Here is a 27,412-nt window from a genome sequence, read left to right on the forward strand (position 1 = left end):
AAAAGTATCTAAAAGTATGAAAGTGATGAATGATGCATTCTCCTTAATCCTTCATCCTTTTATTCCTTTCCCTTAGCAATTTGGCGCCAAAAATGGGTTCAGAAACCCTCTCAAATCGCCAGGCACGTGTTGCATTAATGAGGTCATGTGCCAACATCGGCGCGTGCGCGCATGGTACGCGTGCGCGTCCCTGGTCGATTCTGCAATGTGCGCGCGAGCGCCTTGTGCGCGTGCGCGTGCATGGCTGACTTTGCTTCTTTGACTTTTTATGCTTCTCTCCACTTGTATGCTTCCTTCCTTGCTTCCTTTGATCCATGCCTAGCCTATTTCAACCCTGGAATTACTAGCAAACACATCAAGGCATCTTATGGAATCAAAGAGAAACTAGAATTCACCAAAATAAGGCTTAAAAAGTATGCTTTTTACACTTAAGCACAATCATGGAAGAGATAACAAAACCATGCTAATTCTTAGGCTAAATGTGACAAAAGGTTATCAAAATGTTCTAAATTCAAGGCAAAACAAACCGTCAAATTGGGGTTTGTCACTCAACCATCCATAATATCCCAATTACACCATTCAACACCATCAAAACCCTTAATCATCAACATCCAAAATCATCATAAACATTCATAATCATCGTCAATCAATAACAACATCAACAACCACTACAAATCCTCATCAGTTTCAATTATCATCACCAAGCAATATCTAACATTACCTAAATTCATCAAAAAGTTTATTTCTCACATTATTCTCATAAAGCTCACATCCTTCACCCATTTGTCATCAACATTAATATTCATACTCCTCCACAATTTATCTCAACATTAGCAATTATTATCAACATTCACTTTCCCACAATCCTCATAAACAATAATAAATCACAACACTCATAATTAATATTCATAGTCATTAATCACCAACAATCAACATCAAAATTTATATATTCCACATTCTACAACTCTATATCATCATCCCTACCATACAACTTATCTTCAAACATCAAAATCACATACAATTAAATATACACCCAAACATCCAATCTTATCTTAAGGTCAACTAGCCTAAGGTTCACGAAACATTACATATTACATAAAGAAAACCGAAATCATATCTTGGCCGATTCTCAATATGCTCAAACACTAAACTTGATTCCAACAAGCTTCCACCAAGCTCCAAACCACCAAAGCCAAATCAAAAGCCACCACCAACTCCCAAGACAAGCTTATCCAACGGTGATTGGAGCGAAATCCGACAATTATCCACTACTAGAGGTCACCAGATTTTCTTAGATAAAAATGAAGAGCTCGATAAGAGTTTCGTGTGGCTGTAAACGGCTCGTCAATTAGAGCTTCGTAGCTCAAGATATGGCTCCCGAAAGGTGGTGATAAATAGTGTTACCCCCCTTTCTTCTCCCTTCTCTCTTAAACTGCGCCTCTCTCTCTTGGAGGTGAAAAATGAGCTGAAAGCTCATTAAACATGTATATATATGTTGGGCCTTGGGCCCAGTTTGGGCCTAGTCCACCCCGTTAGGGTTTTTAGTACGTTTGGCCCACTTTGGGCTAAAACCTTTAAAACTAGTGCCCGGTTTTTAATTCTAAATTATTTTTGTTCTTTCAAAACACCAAATCAATTTTCCAAATCTTATTTTTCCAACATACACGGTACTGAACAGACTAAAGCCGGTACTGCCAGCTTAAGCGCCAGTACGCATTTTTACAAAAACCTATCACAAAAGATACATTTTCCAACTTAGAAAAATTCATTGAAATCAAATTTCACTTTTATATTTTCAAATTAAAACTTCTAAATTTTGAATCTATCTCGGGAACTTAAAATTATTATTTTTATTAAAACGGTTTTATAGAAAAACTTCGGTTCTTACAACCAACAACGGCGATATGCGTCCGTTTCTAACAGCCTCTCCAATCATCCTATGCAGGACATCGACAATAAGTACAAATAGAAATGGAGACAGAGGATCACCCTGTTGCAGTCCCTATTCCATCTTGAATGGCTTTGACGGCGAGCCGTTTATCAATACTGACATAGAGCACGTACTGACACACTCCATAACTCATTCCCTCCATTTCCGTCCAAAACCCATCTTCTACAACACAAGGTCTACAAAACTCTACTTGACTCTATCATATGCTTTATGGAAGTCTAACTTTATTATTGTTGCTTCCTTCTTCCTTATTTTGATCCACTAAATCGTTTCACACGCGATAAGGGCCCCATCATGAATCTTCCTGCCCTTGACAAATGCACTCTGCGTCTCGCCTACTAACCCTGGCATAATTGCTCTCATTCTCCTAACCATCATCTTTGAGATTACCTTATACACACACCCCACCATGCTAATCGGTCACAGATCTTTGATTTCCTTAGCACCAGTAAACTTAGGAGCCAGCGCCACCCAAATGACATTAGCATTTGTCGGCAACCTGGAAGATTGGAAGAAACCCAGTACCGCTTTGATCATCCCATCACTTTTTTATGAAATTCATGTTGTACCCGTCACTTCCTGGAGTCTTAGAAGATTCACAATCCCACACTGCTTCTTTAACCTCCTCAGGAGTCGGTAGCACTTCTAAAGCCATAGCATCCTGCTCGCCGATCATTTCTACCAGACCATCTCTAAAATACACCATAGGAGACTGCTCTTGATGATATAAACCCTTATAAAATTCTCTGATGGCAATCTTGATCCTGACTTGATTTCTTATCAATCTTCCATTAATAACCAGAGCATCAATCCTATTATTCCTCCTTATCGCGGAAGCTAAGTTGTGGAAGTATCTCGTGTTTTTATCCATGTGCCTCGCATGCCTAGACCTCGACATCTGCTTCCAGTGTAGTTCTTTCCTCACATACCATTTCTCACAGCAAGTAACTAGCGCCCTCCTTCTTGCTTCCACTGTTCCATCATAATTCCCATTACCGACCATGTCATCATTATTCTTAATCTCTTCCTCAAATTTCATGATTTTCTTGTCCATATCACCAAAGTTGTCTCTATGCCATCTCCCTAAAGGAACCGTCAAAGCCTTCAAATTTTCGGTGAATTGTACTTCTCCTAACCCTCTCCATTCCTCCTTGACCATTCTTAGAAACCCGTCATGTGTAAACTATAAATCTAGACTTCGGAACGGCCTTGGTCCATTCCTTTGCCTCTTATCCTCCACTATAATCGAGTAGTGATCAGACAAACCCCGTGAACCACCTCTTAAGCGAGTCTCCGGAAATGCCTCTAGCCATTCCAAGCTAACCAGAGCTCTATCAATACGGCTACATGAACGTCCTCTGAACCATGTAAACTTACGGTCAGTAATCGGTAACTCCACCAAACCCATGTCGTTTATCCAGTCCTTAAAATCTTGCGTCGTTGAAGGTAAGCCATCAGAGCCTCGCCTTTCCTCCACCTGTGTAATCTCATTAAAGTCCCCCAAAAAATAGCTGGGTCTTTGAAACAAGCCAGCCACGTAACTCAACTCCTTCCACACAACAAGTTTCTCATCTCTAGTATGTGCACCATAGACCAAGAAAAAAGCACAATTAATAGAAGTCTCCGACAAAATCCCTTCAACACACAACCATCTCTCAACTTTATAGCAATTTCTCATTTTAAAGAAACCATCATCCCACATTAACAACGACTGGCCAGATGCACTGTCAGACCCAACATACTCCCACCCCACACAACCATTTCCCCAAATTTTCAAAATATTAAATCTTGTCACTAATTGTCTTTTAGTCTCTACCAAGCCTAACATATTCAAGCTATATTTTCTCTTAAGGTCTTTCACCATTGGAAACTTCCCATCACCTCTTAACCCCCTAATATTCCAGAGCTAACAATCATTTTAAATTATTATTAGACACCTTGTTGTAACGTTTAGGCCTGCTCCGTCTAGCTTTAGCCTTCTGTTTTGCCAATCTTTTCTGAGTAATTTCTTCATTCTGTTCTTGGAAGATAGCCATAATGCCATCTTCTTTGTTATATAGCACTGCTCCTGATTCTTTTGCTAAATCCAAAGTCCTTTGATTTTCTAACAGTTGCTCTTCCAATTTTTCATACTCAATATCGCTGTCCTCATCATCATTGGCAAGCCCTTCTTCTCTCATATGGTCCTCTCTGTCACCATAGCCCTCTTTCTCATTCTGAATTAGCAGTTTTCTTCACCAAGAGAATCAATTCCCAGGCCTTGATTTGCTAAATTTGCCTTAGCACCACGACTATTTTGATGAGTGGCACCATAACCGTGACCGTCGGCCGCCCCTACATTCGCATCTTCGTCACCATGAACCCCCTCAACTAACGTCACAGCTCCACCAATCTGATGAACAGAAAATTGGTTGGTATAAAATTTCACAAATAAAATCTCATTGCAAGTATAGTTCTAAACCAACAAACAATCCTCTCATGCAAAAATTTGTTTGTCACAAGTACAAACCTCAATAAAAATAACCGAAGTATTCAAACCTCAGGTCGTCTCTCAAAGGAATTGTAGGGAAGTGTTCTTATTATTGGTTATGAAACAAGTATTTTGGGGTTTTGAATAAGGAACATGAAATGTAAATGACAAGAAAGTAAATGAAACTCAAATGTAAAAAGGTCTTGGCAAGGAATGATGGTCAAGGATCTTTATCCTTGTTACTAACCACAACATGATAATCGCAAGGATCAATCTCATTAAGTCATCCTCTAACAAGTAAAAGAAAGTCAAATGAGCTACACCAATCCTAATCCACAAGTTCTAACCATCTCACTAATTAACTTAGTGGAAGGCTAGAGTCAATAGACACCAATTATCAAGACTTGGACATTAGTAACTCAATTTCACCTAAGTTACCATCCCAAGCCAAGAACACAAAAATCTATTCCAACATCTTTCCAAGCACTTAATCAAACACTTGGAAGGCAAAAAAGAAAAGCAAGATAAAATTGCAAAAAATGTAGATCTACACTATCAATTGCAAGGAAATTAACAACAACAACTCAAATTAACAATAAAAGAAATCAAACATAAATTGCATTAAAAGGAAAATAGAAGAAACAAGAGTGCATCAACAACAAAATAAATAAATACAAGAGTAAAAGACTAAACTAGAGAAAGTAGAGGTAGAAGATCAAGAAATTGTAAAGGAAAAGTGAATCAAAGCATGAATTAAACCTAGATCTAAGAAATCCTGATCTACATCTAACCTAATCCTAGAGAGAAGAGAGAGCTTCTCTCTCTAGAAACTAACTAAAACATGATAGAAAACTAAATTATGTGCTTCCCCCCTTTGACTCCTCTTGATTTCTGCATGTAATAGGCTCTGGAAGCAGTTGGATTTGGACCTGGGCAGCTCAGAAATCGCCCCCAGCATTTTCACTTTAATGAGGTCACGTGCGAGCTGCGACGCATACGCGTGGGTCATGCGTACGCATCGCTTGGCAATTTGCTTTCCACGCGTACGCGTCATGTCACGCGTACGCGTCGCCATGCAACTTCAAATTCACGTGCGCGCGTCTGCCATGCGTGTGCGTCGATGAATGCACTCCAAATCCTTGATTCTCCATGATTTTTCCACTTTGCATGCTTTTCTCTTCACTCTTTTGATCCATTCCTAGCCTTTTCAACCTGAATTCACTAACAAACACATCAAGGCATCTAGTGGAATCAAAGGTAATTTAAAATTAACCAATTAAGGGCCTAAAAAGCATGTTTTCACTCTTAAGCACAAATTAGGAGAAAGTCATGAAACCTTGCTATTTCATTAAATAAATGTGGGAATAATGGATGAAATCCACTCAAATTAAGCATAAAATGTACCACGAAATAATGGTGCATCAAATCTTCCCACACTTAAACCATAGCATGTCCTCATGCTAAACCAAGAAAGAGACAAAGGGTACTATCATTTATTCAGTGTAAATAAACTATATGCAATCTATCTACATGCAACTATCTAAATAGATGCAATTACTTGGTCAAAATAAATCAATCCCCAAGAAAAACTAATATAAGCATAAGGGCTAAGGGTATTAACAACCAAGCCAAACCACAATTGAATTGAGTTATTAAAGATTCTACAAACTTGCAAGAAAATAAATGATCATAGGTGAAAACATGCAATTGAGCAATCGAACCCTCACCGGATGTGTATTCGCTCTAGTCGCTCAAGTGTATAGGGTTGATTCACTCAATTCTCCTCTAATCATGCTTTCCAAGATTTGTTTTTCATCTAACAATCAACAATTATTTCATGCATGCATACAAATATCATGAGGTCTTTTCTTTAGATTGTAATGGGGTTAGGGTCAAGGTAAGATGCATATAGTCAAGTGGACTATAATTTGAATCTTTGATTAACTTAAACTTCCCACCTAACCTATATAACAACCTATGCAATTCTAAACAAACTTAACTACCCATAATTCTCACTTTTTCACACACTTATGCATTCTTTTCTTGATTACAACTCATATGCATTGATTATTATTGGATTTCACTTTGGGGCATTGATAAACCCATATTTTATGATATATATTGTGCTCAATTCAAGAGATTTATTCAATCCTTCACCCACTTATTCATGTAAATTGTATGGTTTTACTTTCCCTTCCTTATTATGTGATAAATGTGAAATACATGTTTCCTATGCTTTGAAATTATTTATTTTAATCACCCTTTATTACCATTCGATGCCGTGATTTGTGTGTTGAGAAGTTTCAGATCTCCTAAGGCAGGAATAACTTAAAGGATGGAAAAGAAACATACAAAAATGGAATGAAAGCACAAAATGGAGTTTTTGAAGAAACTGGCAGCGACGCGAATGCATGGACGATGCGGCCGCATGCTTAGCGCGAAAAGACAGCGACGCGAACGCGTGACTGACGCGGACGCGCGCCATGAGCAGAACACAGATGATGCAGACGCATGACCGAAGCGAACGCGTGATAAGGAAAATTCCAGATGACGCGACCGCGTGACTTACGTGGACGCGTGACAGACGCCACGCACCAGAAATTACAGAAAACGCTCCCAGCGATTTCTGAAACCCTTTTTGGCCCAGATCCAAGTCCAGAAGGCACAGATTAGAGGTTATGAAGTGGGGGAAATGCATCCATTCATAGGGGAGCTCTCCAATTATTCACTTTTCATAGTTTAGATGTAGTTTTTAGAGAGAGAGAGAGAGGTTCTCTCATATCTCTTGGGTTTTAGGATTAGGATTTCTTATTATTTCAATTTAGTATTCCAACTCCTTATCAGGTTCAATATTCCTTTTACTTTATATTTCTCTTTTACTTCCAGATATTTTAATGCTTTCCTTCAATTACTTTTGTTGCCAAATTGGCTTATGAACCATTCATGTTTAGATTTGAATTTCTATTTAATATAATTTGAGGCATTTCAGTTTATTATTGCTTTCTTTTATTTATGCTACTGTTGCTTCCAATCTGAAGATATTTTTATTCGAGTAAGTTACTTTTCCCCTTTTGGCTTTGGTTGATTAATTGGCAACTCTTGAGTTATCAAACTCAACGTGATTGATAATTGTTGTCTTTGCTAATTGAATTGAACTTCAATAATTCCAGTCCTTTCTTAGGAATTTACTAGGACCTGAGGATCAAACTGATTAGTCACTTGACCTTCCTTTGCTTTAGTAAAGGCTAACTAAGTGGGATTAAAACTCAATTCTCATCACCATTGATAAGGATAACTAGGATAGGACTTCCAAGTTCTCATACCTTGCCAAGAGTTTATTTTATAGTTATTTATTTATTTTACTTTCCATTTAAATTACTTGTTCCTTACTTTCAAAATCCCCAATTTACAAAACTCATAACCAATAATAAGAACACCTCCCTGCAGTTCCTTGAGAAGATGACCCGAGGTTTAAATACTTCGGTTATCAATTTATTTAGGGGTTTGTTACTTGTGACAACCAAAACGTTTGTAAGAAAGGACTTTTGTTGGTTTAGAAGCTATACTTGCAACGGGAATTTATTCTGAATTATAGACCACGCAAAAGTTCTCTCTTCAAAATGGCGCCGTTGCGGGGAAACTGCAAACGTGTGTCTTATTATTGGTTATTGTAAATATTTTTATTTTATTTGTTTATTTGTTTTTGTTTTTCCCTTTTATTTTTATTAGCTACTATGAATTCTCACCCCTCTCGCTTTGAGTTTGGTTCTAATATTGTTGAAGGGAACGGAAGTTATAGCAGGAACATGCATCAAGGTCAGAGCAATCAAAGATGGATGGAGTCAAGAGGATCTGATCAACCTTTTAGGCAACAACACCCTCCAAGATATCATGGGCAAGGATCACTCTATAATGCATACCAAGCTGATAAACATGGTGGACCCCCTTGTAATTACCAACAAGCCCTACCCTGTGCTTATAGACCATCCTCTCAACGTAGATTTGAACCACCACACTCACAAGTTCCTTTTCACCATTCACCATAATATGACCCTTATCTACCACAATCCCAACTCCAATCCACTTACTCCCAAACCCCGCCACTTTCCTGTGTACCATGTCCATATCCATCACCTCGAGAATCACAGGTTCGTCTCAAGGAAACAGTAGATCAACTTCATACAACCCTTCATCAGCTGGAGCAAGCAATATATCAATTATCTTCCAGACGTTTAGACACTCAAGGAACTCCAATAGCTTTATGTGGAGAATCTAATGACAAACATAGCATGAAGGAGACACTGGAAACCCCAGTAGGCAGTAGCGAGCATAACTTTATTTTGGAACAATTGGAGGAAGCTCAAATTATCCAAGAAGAAGAAGTACAGGTTGAAGATTTAAGAGATGCTGAACCTCCATGAGAATCCAGAGTTGTGAAAAAGTTCCGTCAAGGACGTTACAATTGATGCTATGGAGGATAGTGCACAATCCCCAAAGCAGGTGTTTCATGAAGAACTAGACGAAATAACCCAAGACGTAAGTTTCCTTGATAGTGATAGTCACAGGTCAAGTTCTCCTAGTGATGAACTTGCACTCGCAAGTGAATTCTCCGAGATTGAAGAATCTTTCCCAAGTGAATACGAAGATGATGCAGAGGTAGATTTCTGTCAACCTCCAGCGTATGACTTAAGTGATGAGGAAGACATAGAAGATTTTGACCAGGACACAGTTGCAGTTGAAGCATTTTGCAAAGAAGTGGAGGAATCCACAGAAAAATACAAGGGAGTAGAACGTACAGAACCACTGGAAACACCCATCCTAAGGCCATTACCACCTAATACAAGAACCTCATCAAATGGTTTGCTTTAACAAGAAGCTCATCAAATGTCCAACTTAAGGACTTTAACTAAAAGTGCTAGGTGGGAGACAACCCACCATGGTATGGTCGTTTCTTTTTCAAGTTTTATTTCGTGTTGTTTATTTTTATATTATATTATTTTTCATTGAACCTGAATATTATTCATTCGCATTGCATACTGCATATCTGCATAATTGCATAATTGCATAAAAAAAAAGAAAGGGCGTGCGACGCGACCGCATCGCTAAAGCGTTCGCGTCAGTTGCAAAAACCACCCCCCACGCGTCCGCGTCCGCGTCAACCACGTGAACGCGTAATCTGGAAATCGGCGTAATAATCCAACGCCCAGAAATCCGGGCTGGAATCGTGCGGATGTTGTGCGTTTAGCACAAAAGGGCCCACGCGTTTGCATCCCTGATGCGAATGCGTCACTTGCAAAAAACCCATCCCACGCAGAAGCGTGAGCGACGCGTTCGCGTCGCATGGATTGCACAACACCCCAAAGGAGACAGAGAGTTGCGCTGAAACGACACTGGAATTGTGCGTTTAGCACAATTTCTAGCGACGCGGTCGCATGCCTCACGCGACCGTGTCATTCATCCTTTTACCCATTCCACACGATCGCGTCAACCCCTTTCCACCCTAGCCACGCGACTGCGTGCCCCACGCGTTCGCGTGGATTCAAATTCACTAACCCCAGTGACGCGAAACCCTACCCTCATTGCGCCCCACTCTCCCTCCCCAACCCCCCTGTTCTCTCTCCCTCCTTCCTCTGCACCCACTGCCAACCACCCCTGACCACCGCACCAGCGCCGACCACCCAGCCACAACCGCGACGCCCACCCCCTCCTTCTTTCCTCCCTCTCTTTCTTCTCTTTCTCTCCTCTTCTTCCCACCACCACCGCGCCATCACCGCCGCGCCTCCCACTACCACCAACCTTACCCCCATCCTTCTTCAACCACCCCTCCCCCAATCACCCTACCCGAAACCCCCTGCCACCACAAATAGCCACCCACCGCCGTGCCCCCCTCCCAGCACCACCATCATACCCACGCCATTTCTCTGTTCCCTAGCTTTGTTCATACGCCTACCAGGTTCCGCCGAATGCCATTTTTCTTTCATTCATAGTTAGTTGCATATGTTTTCAATTATGTTCAAAATTAGGCTAGTTAGAGATGCATGTTTGTAGTTGATTCTAGGTGGTTAGGTAGCTAGGATGTGGTTAGTGGATTTAGGCCTGTTTAATTGCGTTGTTCATGCTACTTGTTTTATAATTTTCGCAATTCAGCTGTTGCTGTGATGATTAATACTGTTCATATGCTGTTCTTTACTGTTTCATGCTGCTTTTTACACTTCTATTTCATGTTTATATTCCGTATATGTAATTACAGCTTTATTTTACTTTATATGAACTATTCTGCGTGCTGTTTATTACCCGGGATCATCCAATTTTAGCCGAAATGCTGCCCAATTTTCTGTAAATTATTTTGATATTCATTCATATTTTGGTTTGGCAATTTGAATTTGGCATCACTTGGTTTTTCCCAAACCACTTCATGAATGCACGGGCCAGCATTCTTATTCCTCTCGATTTCCTGGTTAATAAATTTGCACTTTTGATGATTCGATTTTAATTTTTTGCTATTTTTATATCTTTATGAATCATCATCACTAACCTGATATTTTTTGAATATGAGTTGACTGTTGCTTAAAATGATGAAATTCTTGTTACTTAGAAACCGATCATCATGCCACTTACTCTGATTTTCTTTTTACTAACTCACTGATTTTTGCTTTCTAACCTCTTTTTCAAAGTTTAACCACTTTTAACTTTCTAACTTCCCCCTCTGCTTTTTGACTAACTCTCTCAACTTTTTAACTCATGGCATGATTATTATTGCTCCTAATTAACAAGTATTCTCCTTATAATACATTTTGGATTGTAAATTTCTCATCTCCGCTTTTTAACTCCGAAACAATCCAATATGCACAATTATTCAACTCATTTCATAATTCTACTGCTCCTTTGCCACTTTGTGCTTATCTTGTTATTTGCCTACTTATTTTCCTGCTTTTATTATATCCTAGATTTCTGTTTTTCAGGATGTCTGACCCTCAAAGAAAGGTAAAAGGAAAGGCAACAACTGGCAAACGAAAAAGAGGTGAACCCTCTATGTCTATCCTGAAGATTATGCATGATGACTCCTGTCGGGAAAAGCACTTTACCCCGCAGGAGAAGGCTGACTAGCTCTTCCCTGCCAATGATCCAATCAAGTTTGCAAACTGATACTGTGAGCTGAAGTATCCAGTGTTTGCTACCTCCAGAAACCTGTACCTAGAGTGGACTCTAAAATTCCAGAAGAACTGCAGTAGTACACCTCCGATCAGATCAAACAGAGAGGCTGGTTCTTCTTGGAGAGAAACCTGACTGAGGTCAATGCTTCCTGGGTAAGAAAGTTTTACTGCAATTATTTCAAGACTTCCTTGGATGCAGTGAACCTCAGAGGGAAACAGATACTGGTCACTGAAGAGGCCATTGAGGATATTCTGCGCCTTCAGCCTAAGTCAGATCAGCCTGACGGTTACCAAAAGGCTGAAGAGGATATGAGGTTTCTGAGATTTGACTGGGATGCTATCAAGGAGAGGATAGCCCTTGACCCTACTATCCCATGGGTCATGGGTAAGAACGCCACAATGCCTAAAGGAATCAAGCTTATGTATTTGAATGATGAGGCTCGGCTCTGGTACCAGATCCTGAGCAACTTTGTTATGTCGAGCACTCATGAGACGGAGCTGCCTGCCAGTATGATCACCCTTCTCTGGTGTGTACAGGAGGGTAAGGACCTGTATTTGCCACGATTCATCCGGCACTTTATGGCCAGGGTCCATGTCAGAGGCACCCTTCCTTTCCCTTACCTGGTCACCCAGCTAGGCCGTCGAGCTGACGTGCCTTGGGAGGATGCTGATGAGAAGCCACCTGCTACAGACTGCAAGAAGATTATCCCTCACAGCAGGAAGTTTCGGGCTTTAGGCTATGCACCTCCATTCCTCACCGCTTCTGCTGAGACAGCCACGCCTTCAGCTGCTCCCTCTTCTTCCACTGCTGCACCAACCCCACCCACTGCACCTCCACCTGCTCCTGAGCCTATTTACCATTTGGTGCATCGACTCTTCGCCTGCTTGGACCGTATGGAGCGTCGCAACAAGCGACGCTATGAGCACCTCAAGTTGATGATCCGATCCGGCGGCGACATCCCCTCCGAGCCTGACACCCCTTCTGACACATCTGAGGCGGAGGCGAGTGCCCATGAGGAGGAGACACATGCCCAGGCTGAGCAGGCAAACCCGGAGCAGGCTGTGCCACAGCAGGAGGAGCCACACCAGATACAGGCCGCAGATCCCGAGATTCCTATTCAGTCAGAGCCTCCGTTGCAGCAGACAGATCCTCCTACCCTTATCCAGTCTGCAGATCCTCAGGCCACCACTGAGACTCCAGCAGCCCATCCTTCTAGTGATGACACTCCTTCACACCCAGCTTGAGTGAGCATCGAGGACGATGCTTTATTTTAAGTGTGGGGAGGTTGCCATCTCTGGCGTATCTTTTTGGTGAACCACTACAGACTCTTTTATCTTATTTTGGTTATTTTTATGTATTTTTAATCTTTATTTTCATTTTTATCTTTCAGTACTTATACATTGTCCTTTTTTTATGTATTTTTACTCTATATCTGCATTTTGCACCTTAGTTTATATTTTAGCCGTTTAGTTTAGTTGCAATTATAAATTTATTAGTTATAGAATATGTGGATTAATTAGTATAGTTTACCATTTTAGCATATGATAGTTTGGTTTAAATTGAAAATAAAAAGGAAGTAAACTAGAAACTTTAACATAATCAACAACAATCCACACACCTTGTATATATAGCATAATATGTTAGTTAGTTAACAACATTTCATCAAGGAGGAACACTAAAACTTTAAAGCCACCCAAGAAATTTTACATTGAGAATAATGAGAACTCTTAATTTCTACTTGCATGACATGTATAACTGATATATGATTTTTGAGCTAGAGAACACACAGCCTGTGAGTTTTGAGCTTAATTGTATGGTTACATTCAAACCATAAATTTCATTCTTGTGTGTTTCGCCCTTCTTTTTATTCTGATGTTCTTTGCTTTGTTTTAATCTATATGTCCAATATAGAATATAGATACATACTAAGAGATGATTGAGGCCATTGCTTGAAATATTTGCTCACGTATCCCAAATTAGCCTGCCTTTTACATCACCCTTGTTAGCCCCCTTGAGCTTTTTAATCCCCTCTTGTTCTATAAACCACATTACTAGCTTTAAGCAGAAAAACAAAATAAAAATCTCAAGTTGAATCCTTGGTTAGCTTAAGATAGAAATTGTGTATTGTTTAAGTGTGGGGAACTTTATGGGAACATGGATGATAGAAACAAAGGTAGAAAGTTAAAAAGAATAAAAATATTCAAAATAAAAATTTTGGGAAGCATGCTCATGTGAAATCAATTGAATTACCATGTGCATTAAAAAAAAGCTTTTATTTTATTTTCGGTATTTAATTAAGGGGATACAAAAATTTTCCAATTACAAAATAAAAAGAATCAATGCACATAGGATAAAATTAAAATTAATGCATGAGCTTGCAATACAAAGTGAGAAAATCTGGGCAAATAGGTTAAGAAGCTTTGAATTACAAAATATGTATGTTAGGTGAGATCTTAGACTAATCAAGGATTCACTTATTAGCTCACTTAGCCTTATACATATACCCTTACCTTTACCTTAGCCCCATTACAACCTTGAAAAAGACCTCATGATTTTTGTATGTCTGTATTCTATAATTGTTGATTGGTTAGATGAAGAACAAGGTTATAGAAAGTAAGGATAAAAAGAAGAATAGAGTGATTAACCCAATAAACACTGAGTGACTAGAGAGTAAACACAAAATCCAGTGAGGGTTCAATAGCTCATCACCATATATCTCTGCTTAAATTATTAATTGTCTTGCAAGTTTGAAAAATATTTTTACCCATCTCAATTGTAAAAGCGCTTTAACATTATCTAAGGTTGGCTATGCATATATGATTCCTTGAGAATGTGAATTAATTTAACTACATGTAAGTTTTATATACAAGTGAATAACAATTAGAATTGCATGATTCATTTAGGTAGTTGCATTTAGAATAGATTGCATTGCATGAGATTTCACCACTTTAACCTTACCTTATTCTTTATCTTGGATTTAGCATGAGGACATGCTATTGTTTAAGTGTGGGGAGGTTGATAAACCCATATTTTATGATATATATTGTGCTCAATTCAAGAGATTTATTCAATCCTTCACCCACTTATTCATGTAAATTGCATGGTTTTACTTTCCCTTCCTTATTATGTGATAAATGTGAAATACATGTTTCCTATGCTTTGAAATTATTTATTTTAATCACCCTTTATTACCATTCGATGCCGTGATTTGTGTGTTGAGAAGTTTCAGATCTCCTAAGGCAGGAACGACTTAAAGGATAGAAAAGAAACATACAAAAATAGAATGAAAGCACAAAATGGAGTTTTTGAAGAAACTGACAGCGACGCAAACGCATGGACGACGCGGCCGCATGCCTAGCGCGAAAAGACAGTGACGCGAATACGTGACTGACGCGGACGCGCGCCATGAGCAGAACACAGATGATGTGGACGCATGACCGAAGCGAACGCGTGATAAGAAAAACTCCAGATGACGCGACCGCGTGACTCACACGGATGCGTGACAGACGCCACACACCAGAAATTATAGAAAATGCTCCCAGCGATTTCTGAAACGCTTTTTGGCCCAGATCCAAGTCCAGAAGGCACAGATTAGAGATTATGAAGTGGGGGGAATGCCTCCATTCATAGGGGAGCTCTCCAATTATTTACTTTTCATAGTTTAGATGTAGTTTTTAGAGAGAGAGGTTCTCTCCTCTCTCTTAGGTTTTAGGATTAGGATTTCTTATTATTTCAATTTAGTATTCCAACTCCTTATCAGGTTCAATATTCCTTTTACTTTATATTTCTCTTTTACTTCTAGATATTTTAATGCTTTCCTTCGATTACTTTTGTTGCCAAATTGGCTTATGAACCATTCATGTTTAGATTTGAATTTCTATTTAATATAATTTGAGGCATTTCAGTTTATTATTTCTTTCTTTTATTTATGCTACTGTTGCTTCCAATCTGAAGACATTTTTATTCGAGTAAGTTTACTTTTCCCCTTTTGGCTTTGGTTGATTAATTGGCAACTCTTGAGTTATCAAACTCAACGTGATTGATAATTGTTGTCTTTGCTAATTGAATTGAACTTCAATAATTCCAGTCCTTTCTTAGGAATTGACTAGGACATGAGGATCAAACTGATTAGTCACTTGACCTTCCTTTGCTTTAGTAAAGGCTAACTAAGTGGGATTAAAACTCAATTCTCATCACCATTGATAAGGATAACTAGGATAGGACTTCCAAGTTCTCATACCTTGCCAAGAGTTTATTTTATAGTTATTTATTTATTTTACTTGCCATTTAAATTACTTGTTCCTTACTTTCAAAACCCCCAATTTACAAAACTCATAACCAATAATAAGAACACCTCCCTGCAGTTCCTTGAGAAGACGACCCGAGGTTTAAAAACTTCGGTTATCAATTTATTTAGGGGTTTGTTACTTGTGACAACCAAAACGTTTGTAAGAAAGGACTTTTGTTAGTTTAGAAGCTATACTTGCAACGAAAATTTATTCTGAATTCTAGACCACGCAAAAGTTCTCTTCAGGCATTTTGTCCCTTTTTTATTGCTTTTCGTTTTCTTTCTTTTTCTATTTTTTATTATTTTTTTCTTTATATATATATTTTTTTTTCTTTTTTTTGCAATATAGTATATACAAGAGCATCAATGCATATGGTTTTACATTTAATTAACACATGAGTATGTACCCAATTCTCAATATTTACAATAGAAATACAAAACACACACTTTTTCTCAACCAATGTCCCAAGTTTTCCTGCACTTGAATGATACACACTCACTAGCCCAAGCTAATCAAAGATCCAAATAAAGGACATTTATTATTTTTCGCTTTAAGGCTTGTAATATGCTAATATTAAGAATAAAGTGGGTTAATCGTAGGCTCAAAGTTGGCTAACAATGGAAGATAAAAGGTAGGCTATTTGGGTAAGTGAGCTAAATAAAATGATGGCCTCAATCATATATATGCATTCATACACAAAATAATTGACATAAAGAATCAAACAAATCAAAGATTACAATCATAGAAAGAGAATAATGCACACAAGAATGAAAATAAGTGGTTATAAGATGTAACCACACAATTAGGCTCAAATCTCACATGCTTGTGTTCTTAGCTCAAAAACATGATCCACAATATATAATTCAAGCAAGTTCAATTAAAAATTTTTACTCAAATAAATTGGGGTGCCCTATAGATAAATTTCTTGAAAATTTCATTATCTTGACTAAGCTTATTATGTATATATATGCAAAATAAGAAAACACAACTAAACAATCCTAAAAGACCTAAAAATGAAATGCAAAAGTGTTGGGCTTAGAAACTTGTCACCCAAAAACGCCGACTGGCCGGACGACCTCCCCACACTTAAAAGTTTGCACCGTCCTTGGTGCATCCAAAGATGAGCAATGGGGTACGGTGACTACATGGGTTGCCACCTTCAGCTGGTGGATCAACCGGCTGCTGCGTATTCTTTTTTCCGCTTTTGTTTTTGCTTATGGTGCATCATGCATGAAAGAACAAAAAATAACACCGTAAGATGAGAAAATACAAAAGTAAGGAAGCGTAAATTGTTGGAATGAGGTAAGAATCACTAGAATGGAGTGAGTGAATTAGTGTGACATTTATGAAAATAGGTGAGTGGGTTCTAAATTGCACGCGGTTTAGAACACATACTAGCATAAAAAATTATGTCACAAAAGAAGCATGCACTTCACTCATTCTAGTGTGCTTGAGATGCTCTAAACTCGTAGGTTAAAACAACCAAACAAGCAATAAAGAAGCATAAAAGCATTCAAGCCAAAAACATATGGATGCATATGATCAAGAAACACAATGCATTAAGATAAATGCACAACATCCATCAAGAAATTGCCTAATCAAAGGAAAGGATTCAAATCACATGGTGGCCAGATCATGCAATTCAAAAAGATTTAAAAAGCTTGAAGGCAATTCTCATGTACTTGGTGTTCACAAAGGTTAAGCACGAAAAATTCAAAACTAAGTAGCCAAATACAACCTCAACAATGAATCCAACAATAACAATTAACAACAATGATGTTAATATAACATCTCATCAACAATCAGCAGCAATAAATAGTAAACAAAATTAATAATCCAACACGTATAAAAAAATGGAAAATGAAACAAAAATAAAACTTACTAAATAGCTAACTAACTAACTAACTAATGGTTAAAGGTGTGTGGTAGTGTTGGATGATGGGTAAGAGAAGGGAAGAAGAGAGGAAAAGAGAAGAAATGGAAAGAAGAAAAGAAAAGAAGAGATGTGAAACAAGGAAATCCACGCGTGCGCGTGACGTGACGCATGCGCGTGGGGTGGTGAAATGGGAGCGACGCGTACGCGTGGTGTGTTATTCAGAGAGGCGACGCGTACGCGTCACCTGACGCATACGCGTGGGCTGGCTTGTGCTCGAGGCACAAAACGTGCACAAAGTAGGCACAACTCTCTAGAATTTGTATGGAGGTGGAAATTTTGAATCCACGTGTACGCGTGGGTGACGCGTGCGCGTGGATGGTTGAAAAGCTTGGGGCCACGCGTACGCGTGGGTTGGTGCTCTGTTTTTCAAAATTTTTCAATGTTCTTGCACCAAACCAAACATTCCAAACCTCCAAACAACTATCAAAACACCATAAAACCTTATTTAACATATTAGACTACCAAATAAACTCAACAAACTAATCAAAACATGAAATTAAACTAATTCTACTAATATTTACAAAAGAAGAAAATGAAAAGATATTACCATGGTGGGGTGTCTCCCACCTAGCACTTTTATTTATTGTCCTTAAGTTAGACTTATGGGGAGCTCCTTATCAAGGTGGCTTGTGCTTGTATTTATCTTGGAACATCCACCAATGCTTGAGTCTCTAATAAGCTCCATTCTTCAAAATTAATAACTTCAAGCCTTGATGGAGTTATTCACAAACCATGAGCTCCCAAAATTTATTCTCCTTGTGCGATCCGGGATCCCACACTTTGTTTTGACACCCATCTTCAAGTTGATCATCATTATTCCATCCGGGTGGTAAGCAAGATGAATTCTCAATAAAGCACCAAATTATCCCTCTAGACCCATCTAATTGAGCACTAGCCAAACCTTTGTATCTAATCCTTGAAGTATCAACTATAATGAGCCTTGATTTACAACGCTAACCACGAAACATCTTTCTCTTACGCTTCATCCCGCAAAGTGCCCTAAGTTGACCATCCGTTTCAAGAAAGCCATACTTAAGTGGGACAATAAAGCTAATAGAAATGAGTTTCACCCACTCAAATGGAGGAGTGGACGACAACCTAGGTAAAGAAGCTTCTAAGGATCTTGACAAAGCGCATTCAACTCCCGTCCTTCTTTTTCTAAGGACCTCCACCTCTTCACAGGATTTCTCAAATTCAATCGTTTGTTCATCAATTTCATCTAACTCTTCTCCATCACTCAAATCATAAATGAACGGATGAGAGAAATCTACCTCCACAACACTTTCAAATTTACCAGGAGAAGGTTATTCAAGTTCAAAGGATTCACCACCAAGAAGGGTTGATGCATGATTTTCATCACCAAGGGAACTCAATTCTTGCTTCATTCCTTCCAAGTCTTCATTCAAAAATTGGTTTGGAGGTTGTGCACTCTTCTCAACATCAAATTCAATCTTCTTAGAGGGATTTTCTATAACTCTAGATTCCCATGGAGGTTCTGCATCTCCTAAGTCTTCAACCACTTCTTCCTCTTCTTTAACAAGCATAGGTTCCTCAAATTGTTCTAACACAAAGCAACATTCCTCATTTGCCACCAGAGTTTCCAATCTCTCCTTCATGCTATGCTCTTCAATTAATTCTCCACATGTGGCCATGGGAGTTCCTTGAGTGCTCAAACATTGGGAGGCTAATCGGTTTACCACCTCTACCAAGGCGGTCGTGGATTCTAGTACCTCCCTCTTCATCTCTTCTTGCCTTTGAAGGAATAGAGTGAGAAAATCATCCATTGGGGCTTGGGGTGGATAGGAGGGTTCATCATTTTGGAGAAAGGGATCATAATAGGAAGATGGTTCTTCTTGATAGAATATGGAGGTGGTGCATATGAAATGTGTGGTTCTTGGGAGTATTGATGTTGAAATTGTGATGGCTCTAAGGATTTTCTTACATAATAGTCACAAGGATGAGGTAAGGGTGATTGATTATATGATGGATGAGGGTCATAGGAAGGTATTCGGTGAAAAGAGGCTTGTGAGTATGGTTGAGGACTATGTTAAGGAGGTGGTTCATAGGCATGTGGTGGTGGTTGTTGACACGTACAATAAGAATTACCACATCTATTAGATTGATATGCATAAGGAGTGGAATTATACCTATACGAAACCGGAGGAGGTTGTTGCCAAGAAGGTTGACATATGCTTAAGGCTCCTCCCACCTTTGATTGTTCCATCCTTAATGCATATTCCCATTGAAATTCCCATTTCCTACAACTTAGTTGTAACCAAACTCATAGCCAAAAGGGTGAGAATTCATGATAGCAAGAGCAAATAAAAACAAAATCAAATAAGAAACAAAGAAAACCAAATCCTAAAACTAGCAAGAACTAACAAAGAAACAAAAGGCAAACATATTCACAATATTCACATATATACAATAACCAATAACAAGGCACACATTTGCAATTTTCCGGCAATGGTGCCATTTTGATGAACGGAAAATTGGTTGGTATAGAATTTCACAAATGAAATCTCGTTGCAAGTATAGTTATAAACCAACAAACAATTCTCTCATGCAAAAAATTGTTTGTCACAAGTACAAACCCCAATAAAAATAATAACCAAAGTATTCAAACCTCGAGTCGTCTCTCAAAGGAATTGCAGGGAAGTGTTCTTGTTATTGGTTATGAGATGCATATTTTGGGGTTTTGAATTAGGAACATAAAAAATAAATGGCAAGGAAGTAAATGAAACTCAAATAATAAAAAGGTCTTGGCAAGGAATGATGGTCAAGGATCTTTATCCTTATTACTAACCACAACGTGATAATCGCAAGGATCAATCTCATTAAGTCATCATCTAACAAGTAAAGGAAAGTCAAATGAGCTACACCAATCCTAATCCACAAGTCCTAACCATCTCACTAATTAACTTAGTGGAAGGCTAGAGTCAATGGACACCAATTATCAAGACTTGGACATTAGTAACTCAATTGCACCTAAGTTACCATCCCACGCCAAGAACACAAAAATCTATTCTAACATCCTTCCAAGTATTTAATCAAATACTTGGAAGGCAAAAAAGGAAAGTAAGATAAAATTGCAAGAAATGTAGATCTACATTACCAATTGCAAGGAAATTAACAACAACAACTCAAATCAACAATAAAAGAAATCAAACAAAAATTGCATTAAAAGGAAAATAGACAAAACAAGAGTGCATCAACAACAAAATAAACAAATACAAGAGTAAAAGACTAAACTAGAGAAAGTAGAGGTAGAAGAACAAGAAATTGTAAAGGAAAAGTGAATCAAAGCATGAATTAAACCTAGATCTAAGAAATCCAAATCTACATCTAACCTAATTCTAGAGAGAAGAGAGAGCTTCTCTCTCTAGAAACTAACTAAAGCATGATAGAAAACTAAACTATGTGCTTTTTCCCTTTGATTCATCTTGATTTCTGCATGTAATAGGCTCTGGAAGCAGTTGGATTTGGGCTTGGGCAGCTCAGAAATCGCCCCCAGCGTTTTCACTTTAATGAGGTCACGCCCAAGCTGCGACGCGTACGCGTGGGTCACACGTACGCATCGCTTGGCAATTTGCTTTCCACGCGTACGCGTCATGTCACGTGTACGCGTCGCCATGCGACTTCAAATTCACGCGAGCGTGTCTGCCACGCATGTGCGTCGATGAATGCACTCCAAATCCTTGATTCTCCATGATTTCTCCACTTTGCATGCTTTTCTCTTCACTCCTTTGATCCATTCCTAGCCTTTTCAACCTAAATTCACTAACAAACACATAATGGCATCTAGTGGATTCAAAGGTGATTTCAAATTAACCAATTAAGGGCCTAAAAAGCATGTTTTCACTCTTAAAAACAAATTAGGAGAAAGTCATGAAACCCTGCTATTTCATTGAATAAATGTGGGAATAATGGATGAAATCCATTCAAATTAAGCATAAAATGTACCACGAAATAGTGGTGCATCACAATCCGTGAACCCTGTTTTTCCAACGTAAAGTCCCCTGCCTCCACTGTTCTGGCCCCTCTACCGGCCTTCCTTTCACTATCAGCGGCTACCAGGCCCGGCGCCCCACCAGCGGGCCTTGGAATGGCTTCAACTTGGGTCACCATCCTCGTCAATCCATCTCCATCAACAAATGCATCATGGTCTTCTTCCTCCCGGATAGCACGCTCGCACGGCACCGATTCAGCCCCCGCCAATCTGCCCAGTTGGCGCCGCGCCTCCCCACCTTCAGCCTGAGTGACTTGGCAGCGTCCATCACAGGTTCCTCCTTTCCGAAGCTACTCGCCATGGCCCCTCAACGCACGAGGACGACGTAGCGGCGTTTTAGCAGTGTGAGATCCGGGTTTTGTAACCTGGACCCTCCCAACCCGACCTGCACTCTGCAGATCCAACCCAACAAAGCCAGTGTCAGCGCCCTCCTTCACAAGCGTTGATGAACTTGGGCCCCCTTGGCCCAACGCATTGTTTTTGAAATTATTAGCATTGTTGGCCCAATCAACAACTCTCAAACCTTTATCAATTTTTATCCCTTTTACTAACTCATTATAGTTACAACTATAACTTTACGGAAAGGTGAGTTCAAAATCCACTTCATTCTTTTCGTTATATCCCACAAAATTTGTCCACCCTTCATTATTACCATCAATTTGCTGATGTGTTACCAAATTTCTTTGATTGAGCCTTAAATTGTCATAACTCCATTCATTTAAAATTGACTCTGAATTTACCAATCTATCCTTATGTTCAACCTCCTTTCGTAGCACTTCCGTAACTATTATTACTGTCTGATCTCTATAATCTATCAAATTTGTAAATCTTGAGGACATTGTAGTTGCTTCATATAACTAATGTTTTTGTTAGTTAATTCCTAAAATTTAATATTGAATTATCGGTTATAGATTTTATATATAAAAAAGTTTAAAATTAAATTTCGCCATGAAATTATCAGTATTTTAGTTTTCGGAAGAAATTTTGCCTACTTAAGATTCGGTAATTATCAAACTCAATCAATAAAATAATTTATTTTTCAACATTTTAATATAATAGCATTAAAAAATTAATGATTATATTTTGTGACATTAATGATATTTTCTTAATATCTTTTTATGTAAAGCAAATATAGAAAAAAAAGCTCACTTTAAAATCAGAGATTAAAAAAAGTTTTTATTTTTATTTTTTAGTTTCAATAAATACAATCAACTAACAACAAATTCACAGATCTAAAACTTCAAAACTTAAAAACTACATATCTAATATTTATAATAATTTTATTATTGACTAATTTTTATTATTTTGCGATATTTATCTTATGTAATAAGGATATCAAATTCAAATGTTATAATTCAAAACAATTTTTTAACTAATTACGTAATTCATTATAGATATAAATTACTTTAGCATTATATCAAAATTAATATGAACTACCTAAAAAGGATATAACTAATAAAAAAAGAAAGTTGAAACTTCTATGAATAAATTTTCTTTATAAGATTTTATTCAAATATAATTTATAATTATTTATGTTCATATATTTTATAAGAGTTATGTTACATGTATATCAAAATTAGTAATTAAAATTAGTTACTATGATAAAATACATATTAGAGTACAAATACATATTGAAAATAAATTAAACTACACATGTATTATATATAAATACATTAATAGCTGATTTTAGTCACTTATTTTAGTGTACAAATAATATTTTTAATTTTATATAGGGTCTGTCTTTTTAAAATATAACAGTTAGGTGATTTTTCTTTTGTTGAGACATGACAAATTAATGAATTTCACGTGTGTTTTATTATCTAATTTTGGGGGGAGAAAATAAGAGTAATTTACCCTAAAATCCAACCCCAAAAATAATATAAACAACAGTTAGCAATGAATCAACTCCAAAAATTTCTTACATTTTCCCAATGAATTATGACTGTGACATCATAAAACTTGACCAAAATGAGTTCTTTATATATATAAATATTTTATCATCTTATTACTAATCAAAGTCCAAAGAAGCACGAGTCACAGATTTCATTCTCATCACTTCTCTTTTCTTTTCTTTTCTTTTCTCTCACCAAAATCTGATAAGAAAAACCGAACAGGCATTGCATCCGATGTGGGCTCATAGGATCCACTCACTTAAACTCTTTTAACTCACTCTCTTTCGTGTGTGTTGTTTGTTCGTTCTTCTACAAAACCAGCACTTCAAAAACCTTGTGAGCCATAAAAAAGAAAAACATATAAAAGACCCTTTCTTACTTCTTTTCTTTCTTTTCCTTCCTCCAATGGCTGCTACTTGCTGCTTTGTCTCTGCTTGAGCTCATTTCGCATTTGGGTCTTTTGTGATTTTAATTTTAGTATTGGTTTCTTTGTTTGGTTCTTCATCACATTCTTCAGCTTCTGGGCTTGGCGCAGAAGTTCAGAATGATTTCTGTGACAAGTAAAAGCATTGATTATGCTGGGAAAAACTTGGTTTCTTGTGGATGCTCCTCCAATGCTAACACTGTGAGAAGCTATGCTGCAAGGGTGAATTCTAAAGTGTGGGGAAGAAGAGGAGGTCATGGTGCTGCCAATTTTGTCTGCTGCAAGAGTAGGAGCATTCAGTGCAGGGTTTCTTCTATGAAGACTGCTGAACCTACTGTTAATGGTATGAATTTGTTGTTTTTAATTATAATTTTTGATCAAATATGAAGTGTGTAGTTGAGTTGCTTAATTTCATTAGATAGAGGAACATTCTTGTGCCTCTCTATTCAATAGCTTTTGATAGCTATGATGGTTCATGATATGGTGGTATTCAGAACCTTTGTGATAAAGATTTTTAGAGTTTGATCCTTATTGCCCCAATCCTAAAATTGTATTTTAGCACAATATATGGGTAGACCTCTGCATTGTCCATTCAATAAGCCCAAAATAAGTGGTTGTGAGGGGCATGCATATTAGATATAAAAGTATTTACATGCCTCTACTGAACAACTTAAGTTTTTGGAAAAGATGCTTCAATGATAAATTTTACTAGTTTGAATGAATTAATATAGGTATTTGATTACAGGCTTATGATAGTTGTAAGTTCTATTAGGCATTGAAAAAATTTGGTTTGGTTTTCGTTTTATAGGTGGAACTGATGCAATTCAAGGAATTCCAACAGGATTGGACTTGAAGAGTTATTCAGAAACCCCCATATCACCATCAAAGTTGTTTGAAGTAGTTGCTGATGACCTGCAGACACTCAACAAAAATCTTCAATCGGTAATTGATGCTTCTTCGAAGAATTCATGCTGTGTTCTGTGTTTACTCTATGCTGAGATTGAACTGGAGTTGTTGCCTTGCCTTTAACTTGACCAGAAAAAGATATGAACTTTGAATGGAATGAATTATATTCACTGTTCAATGATTCAACTCAATCAGTTCCCGCGTTCATTTTTGTTGACTTGTTAACTTTCATTGAAATCCTTATTTTGCTAGTCTAGCCCTAATCATTCTTATTATCTGCTGGTGTTGTTGCATTTTATTTTCTTTTACTTTACAAACAGTAAATGTTTGAATTAATGCTTAAGGTATCTGATGACGATGCTCTAATTCTGATAGATTGTAGGTGCAGAAAATCCAGTTTTAATGTCTGCAGCTGAGCAGATATTTAGCGCCGGTGGGAAGAGGATGAGACCGGCTCTGGTGTTCTTGGTGTCACGGGCTACAGCAGAGCTACTTGGCTTGAAGTAAGCATAAATTGTCTCTCAATCGTGCACACACACATTATTTGCATGTTGTGGAAATTCTATTCATATGACACTAAAAGAGTTGAAGGGTTAACCTTCTAAATGCATGGCTCTAGGGACCTTACTGTCAAGCATCGACGGTTAGCAGAGATAATCGAAATGATTCATACTGCAAGTTTGATACACGATGATGTACTAGATGAGAGTGACTTACGACGAGGTAAACTTGTGATCTCTTTAAAAGTGTCTGTATAGTTTTTGAAGAAATAAAAGTTGAATCTTTCATTTGATTTTTCTATCATCTGATGATCTACTTCCTGCTATAGTCCCTCCAAAAATGGATGAAAGAATAAAACTTAAGTCAGCTTTAATTTTTAATGGAACTGAAGTGAAAAATGAAAAAATGATATGTTCTTCCAATGTTCACATGGAATAGATCTTTTTCTACTTTGATTGGATTGAACTTTAGATCTTGGAACTTTTGGTTTCAGACTTAGTATATTGCTGATGTTACAAACAGTTATAATTTCACATGCTATTTTTGTAGTATATATTGATTTCTTTTTTAAAGTTTCATACTGTAACAATTGGTTTCTTGGTTTTCTTCCCTACTATCTCTTCATCTGGTTTGAGTTTCATTATTTGAACTCAATGTTATTGTTATGTATGTATAGGGAAGGAAACTGTTCATCAAATGTTCGGAACAAGAGTGGCAGTGTTGGCCGGAGACTTCATGTTTGCACAGTCGTCATGGTATCTCGCCAACCTTGAAAATATCGAAGTTATTAAACTTATCAGTCAGGTAAATTCAGTTATCATACCTGTTTAAAAAATCTTCATTTTTAACTTCCAAACTTTATCCGCTTGAAGCCAACCAGAGAATTTGAAGAGATCCATGTTTTCTTGTTTGAAAATTTTCACTGCTGGCAGTAACAGGCAATGATTTTTTCAACACTTCTTGTTGCTGTGACAGGTTATTAAAGATTTTGCAAGTGGTGAAATAAAGCAGGCTTCTAGCTTGTTTGATTGTGATGTTGAACTCGACGAGTATCTAATTAAGAGCTACTATAAGACAGCCTCTTTGATTGCTGCCAGTACCAAAGGAGCTGCAATTTTTAGTGGCGCCGACCGAAACATCACTGAGAAAATGTTTGAATATGGAAAGAATCTGGGTCTATCCTTCCAAGTTGTGGATGACATATTGGATTTTACACAATCGGCCGAGCAACTAGGCAAACCTGCAGGCACTGACCTTGCCAAAGGTAACCTCACTGCACCGGTGATTTTCGCCTTGGAAAAAGAACCAAAGTTGAGGGACATCATTGAATCAGAATTCAGCGAGACCAGTTCCCTTGACGAAGCCATCAAGTTGGTCAAGAGTTGTGGTGGCATCGAAAGGGCGCAAGAATTGGCAAAAGAGAAAGCTGATCTTGCTATTCAGAGTCTTCAATGCCTTCCTCCAAGCATATTTCGATTAGCTCTTGAGGATATGGTAGCCTATAACCTTCAGAGGATTGCATGAGCATTTGTATTGCAGAGAACATATTATTGAAAAGAAAATCAGAAGAACATTCTTTGATACTAATAGAAGGATGAGAACCATGACATTTGAACTTATGTCATTTCAAGAATTTCCAGCAAATGCTTCCACATGAGCTACTTTGGGGGGGGGGGGGGGGGGTTATATTATAGAAATTGAAGAACAAAGCAAACACAGTGTCATCACTTAATATATTTGCAACTTGCAAATTAAATTACATGGAAAATAATATATATATATATATATACTCCATTGTTGTATAAACAGCATGTCTGCAATATTTTTTTCCCCATTGTTCTTTTCTGAGATCTTGAAAACAGTGAGGGGAGGGAAAAGA

The 27,412-nt window shown here is 37.9% G+C and overlaps 2 protein-coding genes and 1 long non-coding RNA gene across 3 annotated transcripts; 1 reads left to right on the forward strand and 2 right to left on the reverse strand.

Moving 5' to 3' along the window:
• Nucleotides 1-2,371: 2,371 nt before the first annotated feature.
• Nucleotides 2,372-3,110, reverse strand: LOC112769964 (uncharacterized). Its single transcript, XM_025814403.1, has 2 exons — nucleotides 2,521-3,110; nucleotides 2,372-2,450 (listed from the first exon to the last, which is right to left on the reverse strand). Exons 1-2 carry the CDS (start codon nucleotides 3,108-3,110, stop codon nucleotides 2,372-2,374), a joined length of 669 nt encoding a protein of 222 aa, XP_025670188.1.
• A 17,846-nt stretch (nucleotides 3,111-20,956) lies between these two features.
• Nucleotides 20,957-22,226, reverse strand: LOC140181654 (uncharacterized). Its single transcript, XR_011876676.1, has 2 exons — nucleotides 21,765-22,226; nucleotides 20,957-21,572 (listed from the first exon to the last, which is right to left on the reverse strand). It is a non-coding gene; the product is annotated as an uncharacterized lncRNA (long non-coding RNA).
• A 1,587-nt stretch (nucleotides 22,227-23,813) lies between these two features.
• LOC112771865 (solanesyl diphosphate synthase 1, chloroplastic) lies at nucleotides 23,814-27,177 on the forward strand. The gene is made up of 6 exons (XM_025816685.2): nucleotides 23,814-24,469; nucleotides 24,935-25,068; nucleotides 25,408-25,535; nucleotides 25,652-25,755; nucleotides 26,210-26,337; nucleotides 26,509-27,177. The coding sequence occupies exons 1-6, from the start codon at nucleotides 24,247-24,249 to the stop codon at nucleotides 27,055-27,057; spliced, it is 1,266 nt and encodes a 421-aa protein (XP_025672470.1). The 5' UTR covers nucleotides 23,814-24,246; the 3' UTR covers nucleotides 27,058-27,177.
• The last annotated feature ends 235 nt before the right edge of the window (nucleotides 27,178-27,412 follow it).

Source organism: Arachis hypogaea, chromosome 18 (assembly GCF_003086295.3).
Source record: "Arachis hypogaea cultivar Tifrunner chromosome 18, arahy.Tifrunner.gnm2.J5K5, whole genome shotgun sequence".
NCBI classification, from domain to species: Eukaryota; Viridiplantae; Streptophyta; class Magnoliopsida; order Fabales; family Fabaceae; genus Arachis; species Arachis hypogaea.

Excerpts from the sequence above, each read along its gene's own strand:
- LOC112769964 (XM_025814403.1), bottom strand. The coding sequence starts at position 3,110 with ATGGTCAAGGAGGAATGGAGAGGGTTAGGAGAAGTACAATTCACCGAA. Across the intron at positions 2,451-2,520 it reads AAGACTCCAGGAAGTGACGG|GTTGCCGACAAATGCTAATG; the intron begins GTACAACATGAA and ends CCAATCTTCCAG.
- LOC112771865 (XM_025816685.2), top strand. The coding sequence starts at position 24,247 with ATGATTTCTGTGACAAGTAAAAGCATTGATTATGCTGGGAAAAACTTG. Across the intron at positions 25,069-25,407 it reads TCAACAAAAATCTTCAATCG|ATTGTAGGTGCAGAAAATCC; the intron begins GTAATTGATGCT and ends TAATTCTGATAG. Across the intron at positions 26,338-26,508 it reads TTATTAAACTTATCAGTCAG|GTTATTAAAGATTTTGCAAG; the intron begins GTAAATTCAGTT and ends TTGCTGTGACAG.